At 53.6% G+C, this 15716-nt stretch overlaps 1 protein-coding gene across 1 annotated transcript in view; it reads right to left on the bottom strand.

Annotated features, from left to right (window-relative positions):
- The window catches only part of FADS2 (fatty acid desaturase 2), a 34734-nt gene extending 19679 nt beyond the window's left edge, over nucleotides 1–15055 (bottom strand). Inside the window, exons 1-4 of the mRNA XM_070565324.1 lie at nucleotides 14540–15055; nucleotides 6222–6332; nucleotides 4388–4585; nucleotides 4167–4268 (exon numbers count right to left, since the gene is read on the bottom strand). Of these exons, the coding sequence (XP_070421425.1) occupies nucleotides 4167–4268; nucleotides 4388–4585; nucleotides 6222–6332; nucleotides 14540–14746 (618 nt within the window). The 5' untranslated portion in view covers nucleotides 14747–15055. The remainder of the gene's footprint in view (nucleotides 1–4166; nucleotides 4269–4387; nucleotides 4586–6221; nucleotides 6333–14539) is intronic.
- Nucleotides 15056–15716: the final 661 nt, after the last annotated feature.

Genomic DNA, 15716 nt, shown 5'->3' with positions numbered 1-15716 from the left:
GCTTTGACCAAGGGTGGGGCCATCTACAAAAAGACCGATTTGCTAAAACAAACATTTTACTTGGAAGATGCTTTTGGCTCAGACACGGTCTCAGGACACTAACAGCCACGGGCAGAAATAGCTCTGTGCAGCTGTGGCCTCTGCGATGACCTCAGGACCCTGTGAGCAGGCGGGTCTCAAATGCCATCAGAGCAAAAACATGTCACCCAGGGAGAGCTTACGGGATGTGGGAGTCAGATGACACATTCACCTTATTAACCCAAGCAACCAAATTCCTGTGAAGAACGAAATAGAAAAGTCTGGCACAAAAATATGAAGAGGCAAGGCAGGTTATGAGTAAGTACGATGTTTAGAATGCATTAACCAAGACATGTTTGTTGAAGGAATAAATGGAGAGAAAGGTGGGCTGTGAACACCACAGGGATGAGAGCCAGTGAGATGGGGCCGCCCCGGCACCAGGGATTGGATGGAATGACAGACATTTTTGGGGGGTACTATTCCTCAGCTGTGATTCAATTCCATTTTTCTTCGCTAGGCAAAGCCCTATTTATCCTTTACTGACTCCTCCTTCCTGGGCACCACTCGACCCTGCCCACCCCAGCACAATGGCCCAGCCCTTGTGTTCACAGAATGCAGCCAACGTTGCCTGCCCTGGGGATGAAGTGGGGGAGGGGGAGCCCTTGTCTAGCGAGGGAGAGTCGAGCATCACACGACACTGAGATGGGGCCAAGGGGGCTGGAGAAGTTGCGGGAGGCGGCTCAGGACTGCACTCAGTCTGCAGGCTGGGCAGGAGGGCGCCCGGCACAGCGAGCATGCTTTTCTGACAGAGGGAAGAGCTTCAGTGAAGTCTTTGGGGGATGGGGGAGTGGGAATGTGGACTGTTCCAGAAGCCCAAGGAAGGCCCCTTGCTTGGGCGGGAGACCCAGGACAGCGGCCAGCAGGGCTGGGCGGAGCCACTTCAGAGCCCAAGGGAGAAGGAAAAATGTGCACCCTGGCTTTAGTGATGAAAACTCACCCACGATATTTTCAACATCTACTTTTCGGCTCATTTCGTTTTCAAGCGAGAGAATTGCCAAGTCTGATGATGTCTCTCAACCAAGCGACGATCTTAAATAATTTTCAATGAACTCAAACGGAAGTAAAATAATAAATTCTGTTTCAGTATAAATAGTGCATTTCAACTTAATGTTAGGACTATTAATACACCGACTTTCCGGTTTTTAAATATTTTTCAACTACTTTAATGTTCTGGGGGAAAAGAAAAATAAACCACTAAAAAAAATACACGCAAACACATATACAGGGGCACAAAGTTTTCCTTTTGCCTCAGGTTCCAGTATGGTTCAGCACCGTCTTGATCTTTAAAGTGCTGATATTTTGCTCATTGTGGATTTTCTTTTGCATTAATTTTTTTTTTTTTAAATACAGTCGGCCCTCCATAACCGTGGTTCTGCATCCAGACTCAGTCAACCTCGGATCCAGACCCATGATGCTTACATCTGTACTGAACACGTACAGACTTGTTCTTGTTATTATTCCCTAAACGATACAGCATAACAACTATTCACACAGCATTTACATCGTAGTATTATAAATAATCTAGAGATAACTTAAAGTATACGGAGGATAGGCATAGGTTATATGCAAATATTATGCCATTTTATATAAGGGACTTGAACATCTGGGATGTTGGCATCTGACGGGGGTCCTGGAAGCAATCCCCTGCAGATACCAAGGGACAACTGTATCACATTAAAATATTACTTATCTCGATTATTGAGTTTTCTTGGTGTCCCCTTAAATTCTGTGCCCGAGCCAAATGCCTCACTTGCCTTGCCCTCCTCCCAGCCCCGGTGGTGGCGGGAGATCAGGGTGCAAAAAGGCCACTGAGTGAGTTCTAGATTTCTATCTCCAGATGCGGCAAGTTTCTATTTGATCCTAATGGCGATGCTGAATACTTAAGGAGTTTTAAGCAGAGGTGCCAGCGCTCAGAATTGTCATTGTACAAGATCACCCTCTGGAAGAAATGTCCACTGCAAGTGACACGAGCTGAAGGAAAAGGGGAAGTCGGGCTGTGGGGAGCTCACCCATGGAATCCTACAGCAGTGCAGGCTGACAGTAAGAAGCAGGTCCCAGCACCCCGCTCGCTGTCCTCACCAGCTAGAACATCTGAGTTGGCAGGGTACCTGAGGATCCCCTTGCAGGCAGCTCCTTTTCCTCCCAGAAAGGGACCAGAGGAACAGATGGACCCACAAGACTCGCGTGCAGCTGTATGACCACCGAAAGCCAGAGCGATTCCAGACAAGCTGTGATCCCGCTTGCTCTGGGGCACCCCAGGTGAGCTGCACGGCCACCCACTGGCCTGGACACAGCACGGAGGACACAGCTAGCAGGGGGCTGGAGAGCCAGAAGTGGAACTCGTGTACTTGATCTCTTCTAGTCTCCAAGCCCTGGTATCCTGTCTCTCCATCATCTCAGCATGCCAATTTCGTAAGCCCATGTTCTCCACCGAGGCCAGTCCTCTGTCCTGGCCTTGTCTTCCATTTGACACAGGAGCTGTGCTCCAGGGCCCTTCAAGCACCGAGGCACATCAGGCTGGAAAGGGTCTCCCGGCCCCAGCCCAGAATCTGGAAACAGGACACAGCCCATCTTTGTTAAATGCACTGGAATAACATGCGTGGGGAGGGAAATGTTACTTTCCAATACTGAGGAGGGTTTTATCCAACAGAAAAGAGCATAAAACGTAACAAAGTGCTCTACTATGCGGGCCCTCTCCCTTCACCCCTGAAATTCTGGAAAGAAACCAGGTTTGCAGACCACTCTGGGCTTAGGGCCAGGCAAACGGCTGGTTGTGGAACTAGTAACTAGTTGCATGGTAGTTCGCCCCCAACAAGATGCGGAGCTGGCCCGCCAAGGGCTCGATGAGGTCTGGGTCACAGGGGGACAAGCCTAACCCAGACACATGGCTCTTCCCAAGCCAGGGCAGCGAGGGATGGAAGTCATCAGGACGCAGCCTTTCGTAGGAAGCAGCTGGATGCTGTTGGGAAAGGGCTGGGGTGGAGGATGAGCTGTTTCAGAAAGAGCTGGCAAGGACTTATCTCCAAAACCAAGCAGATAACTCCCGTCAGATCAGCCCAAGGTCACAGGAAGGTCCAGCTTGCCTTTTTTACAAACTTGCCAAGCTGCTAACGCTTCTGCAAGTCGGCCTCCTCACCTGCAGGGCGGTGAGAGCAGAAATATCTCACTTTCTAAGTTTTAAACAACTTTTATCCTTCAGCTCAGTTCATCATTACACATTTTTTTTTTCTTCTTCTCCCCAAAGCCCCCCAGTACCTAGTTGTCTATTCTAGTTGTAGGTCCTTCTAGTTCTGCTATGTGGGACGCTGCCTCAGCGTGACCTAATGAGCGGTGCTAGGTCCACACCCAGGATCCAAACCCGTGAAACCCTGGGTCACCCCAAAGTGGAGCGCATGAACTTAACCACTCGGCCACGGGGCCGGCCCCATCATTACATGCTTTGATGTCCCTGACCTAAATAATTACATGATGACAATATCTCCTTTTCATATCCCGTATCCTTCCAAAACATACTCGAGACGGCTCACGATAAATGACTCACGCATGTGTGTGTGTGTCTGTATAACAGAATGATTAAAATAAAGATAAAAGCTTAAATGAGACGTAATGGGAGGGAAAGACACACAGAACAAAAACGTAGACTCAGGACACTTGCTGTTCCAACTCTTGCTTTGTGTTTCCTGGCACCCAGGGGGAAGAAAAAAAAAAGGAACACGGTTATCTTAAATGGCTCACATACCCAGTGGAGGGAAGCATACCGATTCATCAAGACAGACTTCTTCTTTACTGGCCTAAACTAAAAGGAATTTATCAGATATGTTCTTAGATAGGAGCACTGAGATAAGGTGACTCAGGAGTCACCTGAGTCAACAGATAAAAGAGGCATGCGCCTGTTTGATCATTAGGATGCTGATTTTGTGGTCTAATGAGACACAGAGACAGGGCTCAGAAGGTCGGAGAGGTGGCGAATTCAAAAGCCCAGCAGCCCAGCCAGGACACTGACCTGAGAGGGGACCTAGTGTCGAGTGCGATGGCGCTGCGCCAACCGCCAACTAATGGGACAGATGCCCAGAGCCGCTGATGTTTACCTTTAAGTGGCCAATGATAAACTTGTGGACGACGTGGTTCCACGTGGACTTCTTAAACACAGAGAGGTGGCCGTAGTCGTGCTGTAGCCATCCAGCTTGGGCCTGGGGAGAGAGTGCCACAGATGCTCTCACAGCGTCAGCACTCATGCACCCGGCCTCTGCTGGCTGGGGGAGTCAGGGGGCAGGGCCTGCAGGGGACAGGGGAGGGTGTCCCGCCTCACCTGAGAGGTAGCAAGGACAAAGGCCGTGATGACGGTTGGAACCCAGCCATTGCCGAAGTAAAAGATGGTGAACCACGCGATGCTCTCCATGACAATGATGTGGGCCAGGAGGAGGAGGAAGAACAGGTGGTTACTCTCGAACAGGTTCATGTCCTCGGCTGTCTTCCTCAGGGCCTGGAAGTCCTCGGTGATCTGGGACTGTCGAGCGAGGACACAAGGAAGGAGTCAGCCACCCAGCCACTCTGGAGGGACCGATGCCTTCTTAATACCCGATGCACAGCCCAGAGAAGCTGTGGCAAGAGGGGACCAATCCACACGCCCACGGCCCGAGGGAGCCCAGCCACCATGCACTACAACCACGGCTGTCCCCACATGCCTGCTGCGGGCCCAGCATGGCCCTGGGGATGGTGCATTTGTCCAGAGCCGGTTAAGTGGCAGAGAAAGGAGCTGACTCAAAAGCTTGCACTTTGCACACCCCTGTTCACAGCAGCATTATTCACAACAGGGAAAAGGCAGGAACAACCCAAATATCCATTGATGGATGGATGGTTAAACAAAATGTGGTTTCTGAATCACAGTGGGCCGTTATTCAGCCTTAAAAAGGAAGGAAATTCTGACACGTGCTATAGCATGAATAACCCCTGAAGGGGAAATTAAGCCAGACTCGAAAAGACAAATACTGTATGCATCCACTTATCTGAAGTAACAGAATAGGCAAACTCATAGAGACAGAAAGCAAAATACTGTTTACCAGGGGCTGGGGGGGAGCCGGGAACGGGAGTTAACGATTAACGGGGACACAGGCTCAGTTGGGGATAATGGAAAAGTTCTGGAGATGCACTGTGGTGATGGTTGCATGACAGTGTGAATGGACTTAATGCCACTGAACTGGACACTTAAAAATGGCTAAAATGGTAAATTTTAAGTTATGTATATTTTACCGCAATTAAGAAAAAAAGGCATACATTTTCCACTACCCGACTTTGCACCACCTGTTCTGAGCACTCTAGTGGGTCTTGAGGGTGTTGAGGTGGGGTCCCTGCCCCGAGAGCTCAGGGAGGCAGAGAGGATGGGGCGGGCACTGGGCGTGTGGACCCAGGGAGACTGAGGCAGAGTCAAGGCTGGCTCTGGGAAAATGAGGGCATGGCTGGGAGAAGGGAGGAAGCTGGCAGGCAGGCGGGGAAGAAAGTGGAAGGCAGGGAGCTGAAGGTGTCCACGGGCCATACCCAGGGTGCCTTGAAAGGCGGGTAGGTTGGCGCGTGGGTGGAGGAAGCTGGATTTGGGAGCCTGGGTGACCAGTGGTGAAGAATCAGAAGAGCAGCTCTCAACCACTTCAGCAGCAGTGGGAGGGGTGCAACGGGGTGGAGCTAGAGAAGATGGTCGGGAAGTGGGGAACCTGCAGGATGCACCAGAGGGGAGAGACGCTGCCTGGCTGGAAGGGGGTGGGGAGCGTGGAAGCGGGTGGAAGATGGAGCTAACTGTGAAGGAGGCAGAATGGAATCCCACGTCAGCTCCAGCGAGGGAAGGCCAGATACAACGTGAGGGGACTGGACAAGAGGGAAAGACGCTGTGCTGGGCCTGGCTCCTCGGAGGGCCCGGAGCTGCAGGCTGGGACTGCCTTACTCCAAGGAAGGGACCAGCCCAGGCTGGCAGCAAGAGGAGTGGGGTCTCTGTGGGGCCAGCGGAGCCTCCCCGACTCCAGCTGATGGGCAGTGGCTCCCGCTGGACTGGCAAAAGGGCTCCCTTGCCCCCTGGCCCGCTGCACTCTCCGTCTCTGGGCAGGGACCCCCTCTCCCCACAAACCCTCCATTCCTTCCTTGTCCGTCTGACTCACGTTCTTGCCGTGGTCCTGGCTGGGCTCCTCCGGGGCCAGCTCGCCGATCAGCAGGGGCTTCATGAACTTCCTCACGAAATCAAGGTCGCGGTGGAAGGCGCGGAAGGCATCCTGGGGAGCCGAGAGGCAGGTGGTAAGTGGGGACCCCCGACCTCAGCCTGCATCTCCGCCCAGGGAGGGCAGGGATCACCAGCGCAAGCTCCCTGTGTCTCACTCGGAAACAGAACGGGACCTCCCACGAACGAGCCGGCGCGAGATGCTCTCGCGAGCCTCATCCGTAGCAGATGCCTCAGTGCCCAACTCCGACAGCGGTGCCGAGCCTCCGCCATGAGAAGGGGCTGCGGAGCTTGCCAAGAGTGTGTGAGTAAGACATGTGGGCTCCCTGTGGGGGAGTCCGAAAAATGCACCCCTCCGGGGAGATGCATCGCGCGGGCACGGGGCTGGGTGGGGCCCGGGGAGGCCTTGAGTCTCCGCGGTTCCTCCACTGGGTGGCCCGGTATGTACTCAGCGAACTGCACGACCCATCGCCCCGTGCCCATCGCTATCAACGAAAATAACAAGCCTGGAGACGACCACGGCGTGGGAAATGTGCTTAGGAGATAACGTGAAACCAAAACCAAAAGCAGAATTCAGTAAAAAGTATTTCTGAAAAGAGCTTTTCCACAATTTCAAACAGTATTAAATTAATTATGAAAATTATGAAAAAATTTTTCTGGAAGGCTCTAGACTATGATGTGTTAAGGTGGTGACATTACGCCTTGCTTTATTTTCATTACTTTCCAAACTTTCCCTAACATTGTTATATTGCTTTTGGAATAAAAAAATTAATGTTATGTATTTTAATCTTTTTTTTGGATCATCAAGTAATAATGTGCCTAGTTTGGGCAAATTTAGAAAATGTATGGAAGAATAAAGAGGAAAATAATATTATCCAGAGTGACCACCATTACTAATATTTTAGCATATTTCCTTCCAGTTTTTTTCTATACATATTTTGCATGTTAGATAAATTATCTCATAACAAATACAGCAACTCCATTAGAGATGAGCTGGTACCAGGTCCCCCGATGGGATGTCCCAGAGGATGTCCCAGGAGTAAACAGCATTTTCCCTACATGGAACCAAGCTTTGAGACATTGCTAGGTTAGAGCAACAAGTCAGATGACACCAAGAGAAATGATCAGAAAATCAATGTAGTGGGGGAAAAAAGTGTGGGTGCATGTATGCGGGGGGAGGGAGTCCAGAGTAAAAGAGACTGAAAAAGATGTAACAAAATATATAAAAACTGCAATACTTGATTTGAAAGGCTCTCATTTGGAGGGAAGAAAAAAAAAAAATCTAGCAGTTATATAAGACATTTTTGGGGTTGAGAGAGAAAATTTAAATAGGGACTGGATATCTGATCCTATTAAGCAATTATTATGAATTTTCCTAAATATGACAAAGGTATTGTGATTATGTTAGTGTCCCTATTCTTAGAAGAAGATGGTGGAGAATTTTGGGATGGTGGCAGCCCAGGCACGCGACATATTTTCATGATTCGGCAAAAGGAAATTGCACAAGCATAAAGAGGGAGAATGGAAATGTGGCCGAATGTTGAGATTACTGAATTTCGGTTGAGGATACAGAGGTGTTCATTTATTCTTCCAACATTTCTGTATGTTTGGAAAATTAAAAATTAAAAAAAAAGATGGGAGAGGAATGGGGAAAATGCTGACAACTCATAAAAATGTTTTCCCTCCCACCCCTCCCCACTCACCAAAGTATCTTGAAACGGTAATTGCCAGTTTTCTCCCATTTTCTTATTGCATCTCTGGCACGACGTCCTTTTGCCTGGCCTTTGTTCTATTTGTCTCTAGAATGGACTCATAAGGCAACACTTGGGGCGGAGGAAAACTGGGACCAGAGGTTTAAAAGAAAGGTCTGTGTCCCCTCCTCAGCTGTACAGAAGGAGATGGTCGCCGAGGATCAGATCAAGCACATTGTCAGAGAAGAGACGTGTAGCTATTCCAGGGGCCTTGGAGGCCTGGGGGTCCAGTGCTGACCAGGTCTGCCCACTCTGAGCCAGCGGCCCCCACCCAGCCTCAGTCTCCTTTGCAAAGTGAGGACTCTCCCAGCTCCAATGTTTGAGAAATCTGGGAATGGCTCAGAAGGAGTTTCCAAAGTCAGGGCCTAGAAACCCCCTTTCCTGGGTCCTCTTGACGTCAGACCACGGCTTTTGAGAAATGAACCAGCAGGCCCTGCTAAGTCAGTTACCCAGTGATTACTCTACTTCTCAGCGTGAGGTGAAATTCCATGGTCTGCAAGCGCATTCTTCTTGCAGTCAGCTCCCACTGCCCCCCACCAGGTCCAGGTCATGCCTCCGAGCCCAGGCTACGGAACCTGGTGGAGCAGACAGACAGACTTCTGTCCTGACCGAGGCCACTCCTCGGCCATTTCTAGAGGGCTCTCGGGCGGCCTCACTTCCCTGAAGCCAGGCCAAGGGACGGGCTACATGCCAGGTCAGGAGCCAGGAGCATTGTTTATGTTCCCTCCCCGAAGCCTCAAAGCCCTACTTTACAGATGAAGACAGCCAGGATCAAATCTAGCTTCAGCGGACTCAAGGATGCTTCCCCACACGCCCCGCGCCTCCTGCCAATTTAGAAAGCTGTTGGATTGTCTGGTTGTCCATGGGAGATCCGGCAACCTTCGGAGCAACCCTGGTGGGAACCCCTTGAACGCACTAAACTCATTCCCACCCCAGGGCCTTGGCTCGGCTCTTCTGCCTGGAGCCATGCTCCCACAGTGCCCCGTGGCCAGCTCCACCTGGGACACACCTCAAAGAGGCTTTTCCCACCACCCCATCCGGAATAGCCACCCTTCAGCCCTACGCTTCCTCTGGGACGTTGCCCTGTTTTATCTTCCTCACAGCAGTTGTCAAGGTCACAAGCTGTATTACAGACTCACTTCTCTCTTGTCTGTCTCCTCCGCTGGAATATAAGGGCCACCACGCCTGTCCTGTTTGCTGCAATGATCCCAGTGCCTTCAACAGTGCCTGATGGGAGGGCTCACGAGTGAATGTGGGGACGGAGGCCCCCACAGTGGTGCAGCCTCTAATCCCGGGAGACTTTTCCACCCTGCAATCATGTTCAGACTCTTCTCTTCTTCCGCCATTTTGCACAATCCGGTTTATGCTTCTAGAACATGAAAACTCTTCACCTTCTCCAGCCCCCACACGCTGGTGGCCGTCGGTTGGTAGAGCTGCCATATGCTGAGATTACATAGTCAGCCCCTGAGCTACGGGCTTCGCGTACCCAAGCCACTAATCTTCACCCAACTCCGGGTGGCAGGCCCGATTTCGGAGACGAGAAGAGGCTGAGGGAGGTGAAGCCACTTGCCCACGGTCACGCGCCAGGTGTGCCTAACTCTGTAGATTTCCGCTGTTTGTACCAAGGCCTCCATCAAAATCAGCTTCACCCTCTCTGAGAGTTGATCACTTTTTGTGTCTCCCCCTCGAAGTGTCCCAGGTATGCCTCACATGCTTGTGGAAGATTCCCGGTTGCTGCTGGGTTACCGAAGGATCTGGCTGGTGCAAGGTAGGCCACGGGGGGAAGACTGAGCCAATCCAAACGTTGATTTTGGAACGAGAATTGGAACCAGGTTCCATCCTCGTCTGACAGGGAGAGAAGCCAAAGACTTCCCAGGAAGAAGGCCAGGGCACAGGTGAAGAGAAGGGAGAGGCAAACAGGCTGAAAGGAGAGCTGAACCCACCCCCCAGGAGAGCACGGGTGTGTGTTGGGGGTTGGGAGGTGAGGCTGCACGAGGGAGCCAGAACACGCAGATTGCCAAATGGAAGATGTGTGTGCGTCACATGTCCCTGCTTTCGCCAGTCCCTGCTTCGGCCACCTCCAGGTCCTACGCCAGCCAACTTCTGCATGAAGACATCTCCCCTGCCCCGGCCCCACTCCGGTGGCATCACAGCCCCTCCCCCAACACTGAGATCTGGTGCCCTGATTTGTTTCTCTGGTTGTGTCCACCTTCTCTGCAGAGCAAGGCAAGTCTCTAACTCAGCTTTGCACATCCGGGCACTTGGCCCAGGACTTGAGGAGTGAGCTTGCAGGAGCAAGCTCAAGGCCCACTATGACGCAGGCGGCAGCCCTGGGAGTGGGGACTCCGTGAAACAAGCGGTAAGTGAGGGAGAAGCTGAGTTCCCGGGGGGATATGGGGATGCTGACTTCCTTTCCACAGCAGAAAGATGCGGGCAGGGCTGGAAGACCCTGTGCCATGTCCCCTGCCAAAAAAAGGAGCAATGGAAACTGGTGGCACAGTGCTCTGTGGCCAAAGGGTCATGGGCGAGGACGTCCCTTCTGATGGGTGCTGGGAACAAGCACACACATGCACACGAGGCTAAGGGACACACGCACCTGCAGGACAGGCGCCACCCAAGGGGTGTGAAGAGCAGGACCGCACAGGAAGCAGGCCCCTGAGGAGACAACCTGGGCCTAAGGGATTACAGCAAGAAATAAGATGCTTGCTAGGGATGCTGGGGCGGAACAGGGGATCTTTCTTCCGTGAGGCTGCAGCCAACAGGAACTGGATGGCTCCCACAAGCTCTAAGCCGAGTGGGTGGAGCTGCCCTCCAGGCACGACCAAAGAGGGATTTCTGTGCAGCAAATATCTTTCTCTTTGGCAAAAACTGAGTCAGCAAGGTTCCCCTTCCTGACCTCCTTTCCCTATTTACTGAACTCCCTGCTGTGTGTGCTGGGAACACACACATGTGCACATGAGGCGAAGGGACCCTGGGAATGCTCCCACACACCTGTCAAGCGTTCTGACGTTTAAAGAATGATCCCGCACACAGCCCATTGGCCCCTGATAATAACCGTCCCATTTCATAGACCTGGAAAGGCAAGTTCAGGGTAAGTGGCTTGCCGAAGAATTCATAAAGCTGGGACACAGACCCAAGTCCTCGGCCTCAAAATAACGAGAGCCTCCCTCCTAAAGATGGACGGAGACTCCATCCCTCTTTGATCTGTTGCCTTTTCACAAGAACAGCACAGGAGACGGAAGAAATCCTAACATCCCTGCTTTCGAAGAGGCCACCCATGCAGACAGGGCAGGAAGAGTTGTCCAGACACAGCAGGAGTGTGGGCACAGGTGGGGAGGGGCTGATGGGTCCGGATTCAAGTCTCAGCTTGAGAGGAAGTTAGGAAGCAGACCCAGTGGATGTGGTCACTGTCTGTGAATTATCCATCTTTGTGCCAGGGCCCAGCTCGGAACCACGGAGACACTGAATAAACGTGGATGAATCATTGTAAAAGTCCCAAATGGGGCAAGCTCTGCAGTGGTGGGACTCTGCCGTGAAAAGAGCAGAGATATACTTGGGACACAGGTGAGGGTTCCTTTGGCCCACAGCAAGGCGAAGACCGGAGAAGTGTCAGAGGACCAGAGGGAAAGCGATCAGAGGTGGGACAGGAAGGAAGGGAGGGAGGAAGGGAAGCTGGGCTGGGAAGTCTCAGGGCTGGAAGATCCTGGGTTAAGGGCAGAGCACTTGAGCAAGGTTTTTAAACCCAAGAGCAATGAGAGACACCTTCAGGGTTGATCCAAGGGCTCGAGCAGGTAACACGTCCGAACATGCTTGGTGAGCTGCCAGAATTCAGCGACTTTTATTCTGACAGGCAGTGCCAAGTTCTAACTTCTGCGGAAGGACCAAATGACAAGGTCACAGCTCTGGGGAAGAGGCGGTCCTGACTTCTGAGGTCTAGTCTTCTTTAGCAACAGGAAAATCCCCTACAGAGGCCCATAATTGTCCCAAGAATGGCTGCCAGCCTCTTGCGAGGACAGGACTGCATGGTGATCAGCTCATTACAAGGCATCAAAGTGCCCCGCGGGATGTGACCTCTATCTGCCATGGGTCCCTCCCCAAACTTTAAGGGCCCAGACAGACGCTGTCGGTCCCCAAGCTCTGAGGAAGCAGCGCATGTCCCGGGGGGCAAAGCCACCTGCCGAACAGCGTAAAGAAAAGGGTCGCTTGATTCCTAGCCTGTTCCTGCCTCTTGCTTCACACCCCTTTCCCAGACGCTCCATACTTCCATGGCCTTTTTCCAACCTGGTCCCAGGTAGGAAAAAAAGAGAGGGAGAGAGAATCCAGTTGTTCACCCCACCCTTACTCAACCGTATCGCCACTTAGGGCATTTCAGGTCCTAAAAGCCTTATCTTGGATCGCAGTAAGCCTCGGGGACAGGAATTGTCTTTATGTCCACCCACACAAAACAAAGCTGGCATCGATTTAAACTTTTTTCCTCCAAATTCCTCTTTGTTTACTTTACATCCTAGCTGTTACATAATCCTCACTCTTATTCTCACGCGTCTATAATTCTCCACTGCGTTTATCTAGGGCTTATAGTTTACGAAGTGCCTTGCCACATAAGAAAATATATGTAATTTTCCACATAAGAAAATATGTTTATCTAACAGTAGGGAATAATCAGGCCAATCCATCGTATATGACTTTTCCTTCCAAAAAACTTTTTGGTGAAGGCCTGGCCAGGGCAGGAAGCTTCTAGAATTTACCTACGGTGACCAGGCTAGCACAAGTCCAGCAACATGGAATAGTGGAAAGACCCCCCAACCAGGAGTCAAAAGGTCTTTACTTGCGAATTCTCCTTACCCAGCTGTGGAAGGGTCCAAGTCAGATAATGCACTGATGGCGTTTGCAAACCTTATATTCACCTTATTATTATTAGCATCAGAGCCCCCCAAGGGTTTAAGCAGTGTTCCCCAGCAGGTGAAACAGGAGGGAGCCTACCACTGACTGTTCTCAGTCTTGAACGTGCCTGGACCCTGCTCGCCAAAGCAGCGAGCCAACCAATAGCATAGATTATGACTGCCTGGGCTGGCCCCCCTGGCTGGGCCTGTCCCAATGAGAGGAAGAGGTAAGAAGGTCAAGAGCTCCACCGGAGAACAAGAACCCATACAGTTTAGACAGCAAGAGCCCAACAGGTCAGCATGCCAGACTCCACGTAGAATGTGCTATGTCAAGCCTTCGCCCCTATTCCCCTTCCCAAGGTTCTCTATCTCCCCAGCTCACTGCCACCAAGAGAGGCCCCTTTCTTCTCTCCTTGACTTGCTCTTTTCCCTCTCACCCGTTTGAGTCCATGGGGCTCCTGCTGCATCATTTTTTGTGGGGTTTTTTTGGTGAGGAAGATTGGCCCTGAGCTCACAGCTGTGCCAATCTTCCTCTATTTTGTATGTGGGATGCCCGATGAGCTGTGTGTATGTAGGTCCGCTCCAGGGATGCGAACCCACTAACCCATGGCTGCCAAAGTGGAGCTCGGGAACTTAACCACTAAGCCACCGGGCCAGCCCAGTCTGCATCTGAGAGAAATGCAAAGATTTCAGACTGGGGGGTGGGGGACGCCGTGGGGTTGCTGTGTAATCGCAGAGCCACAGTTCGGTGTGGGTAGGATGGGCAGGCCTGGCTCTGGGGAGGCTGCCCGACCTTTAGGAGTGCAAGAACAGGCAATGGCATTCCTGGCAGGATTTAAAAACAGAGGACCATTGAGTTGACCGCCCCAGAGTAACCTCGGGTACAGCTGGACCTGTTGCCAAGGCAGCATAGTGCTGCTAAATCCAAGCGCCTCAAGATCCCTCTCGACCTGGGCTTTGCAAACTCCAGCCCTTTCTGCGTCCAGTTCCCCACCTCGGTCCCCAAGAACGCCGACCCCTGGGCTGGGTCCTGCTAGTCTTTGAAAGCGTGGGAACAGGAGCTACCAAGCGGTCCCTCCCAGGCAGCCATTGCGAACCTTCTTAGTCAAGAATCCAGGCAGGAGCGAGCCCTGATCGGGAACAAGGTTTCCTTCCCCGCCCCCTAGTCTGGCTGGAGAGTGAGGGACGCGCGCCGAGTCCCACACCTGGCTCTCTCCCGCTCCTTTCCGCGGCGCCCAGGGGCGGCCATCTTCCACCCTGGGGGCGCGAAAGCCCTAGGGCCCGAGTGTCCCCTTCGGGAAATCCCAGGCTCCAGGAGAACTCGCGGGATGGAGCGGACCGGTGGGTGCCAGTGCGTGCGTGGTAGATCCTGCACGGTTCTCTACGGTTCGGATCTCCACCGCGGCGCTGCCTCCCGGGCTCCAAAATCCGACCCCCACAGCAAATTGGGCCAGCTGTCCCAGGGGACGGGGATTCGGGGCGGAGGATGAGCGCAGCAGACACACTTTCCTTCCCTCCCGGGCGCCCCAAGCTCCATTCAGCGCCGGAGGTCTGTTTGGCGCCCTGGGACCCAAAGCTCCCGACTCCCGCCTGCAGCAGAGAAAGGTGGTGGAGAGCCCGCAGACCCTTACCGTGGCATCTTCCCCCGCGTAGTGCCCGATGACCCGGTGGCCCCCCGGGTGCCGACTGGACCATTTAGTGATGTTGTAGACCTTTCGGTCAATGACGAGCCACTTGTCGGTGCGCAGGTTGTGCTTCTGAATCTCTTCCCAGCTGAAGGTGGGCATGGGCGTCTCGCGCTCCGTGGCGCCCTCGCCCTGGTTCCCCCCCTTCCCCATGCTGCCTGCCGACCGGGATGCCCCGTGCGCCGCGGCCTCCCTGCGCCGGCTGCCGGTGTGTGCGGCCCGAGCCCTCCTCGCTTTCGGCTTTTGTCTTCTCCTACTCCTCCCCCCGCCCCCGCCCCCTCCCCCAGCCCCCTCGCCAGAGCTTGGGAGTATCCCTGCCTTCCCTCCAGAATATCCTTGGCTTCCCAGTGCCCCCAAGCGGTCCCCTTCCTCTGCCCCTCCCTCTGCCTGCCAGCCCCCTATGGACTTTTGCCTCGGCTAAAAACTCCCGGGTTGCTCAGGGCCTCGACGCTTCCTCCGCCCGCCCCTCCAGCTCCCCCCGCCCCTCCAGCTCCCCCCGCCCCCCGCCCGGGGCTCCGCATCCTCCCGCTTTCCCCACCGCCCGGGGTTTCCACAATGATCAGCAGAGCGTCTGCACCAATCGGGACGCGTCGCCCCGCCTGCCATTGGCCCAGGAGGATCTTTCGAAGGCCAGCGGGCTGGAGGAGCGGTCCCCAGCTCCCCCCGCCCGCGCGCCGTTGAGCCGTGCAGCTTTGCCAGCTACGTGTCGGACCTCCTCCCTCCCCCGGCTACAGCTCGGAGGACGGGGGATCCCAGCGGAGCAAGGCGGACGAGCGGGGGCGCGCACGCCCGGCGCTCGCGAGGTTTGCACCTGATGCCTGCACAAAGAGGGCTCGGCCGCGCGGCGTGCAACCGACGCGGTGGGCGGGTGGCGCCGAGCTCGGGGCTGCTGAGCTCCGCGCTGGGACTGGGTTGGCTAGGTGACGCCCTGCCCCTTCAGTATCTCCACGTAGTCCGCGCTCTCCACATTGGCGCCCTCCCGCAGCCTCCCTGGAGAAACGAGCCGGCCTCGGGCTGGTCCAGGTCTTTGACCCTGTAATCAGACGATCTTAGAAAAGAGCTGCAGAACCTCTGCTCTGCTTCCTTGTGCTAGGCACCATGGTGGTGGGAGGAGGGGGGCGCC

This window comes from Equus przewalskii, chromosome 11 (assembly GCF_037783145.1).
Source record: "Equus przewalskii isolate Varuska chromosome 11, EquPr2, whole genome shotgun sequence".
Lineage (NCBI taxonomy): Eukaryota > Metazoa > Chordata > Mammalia > Perissodactyla > Equidae > Equus > Equus przewalskii.
This window is presented reverse-complemented; position numbering and strand designations above follow the sequence as displayed.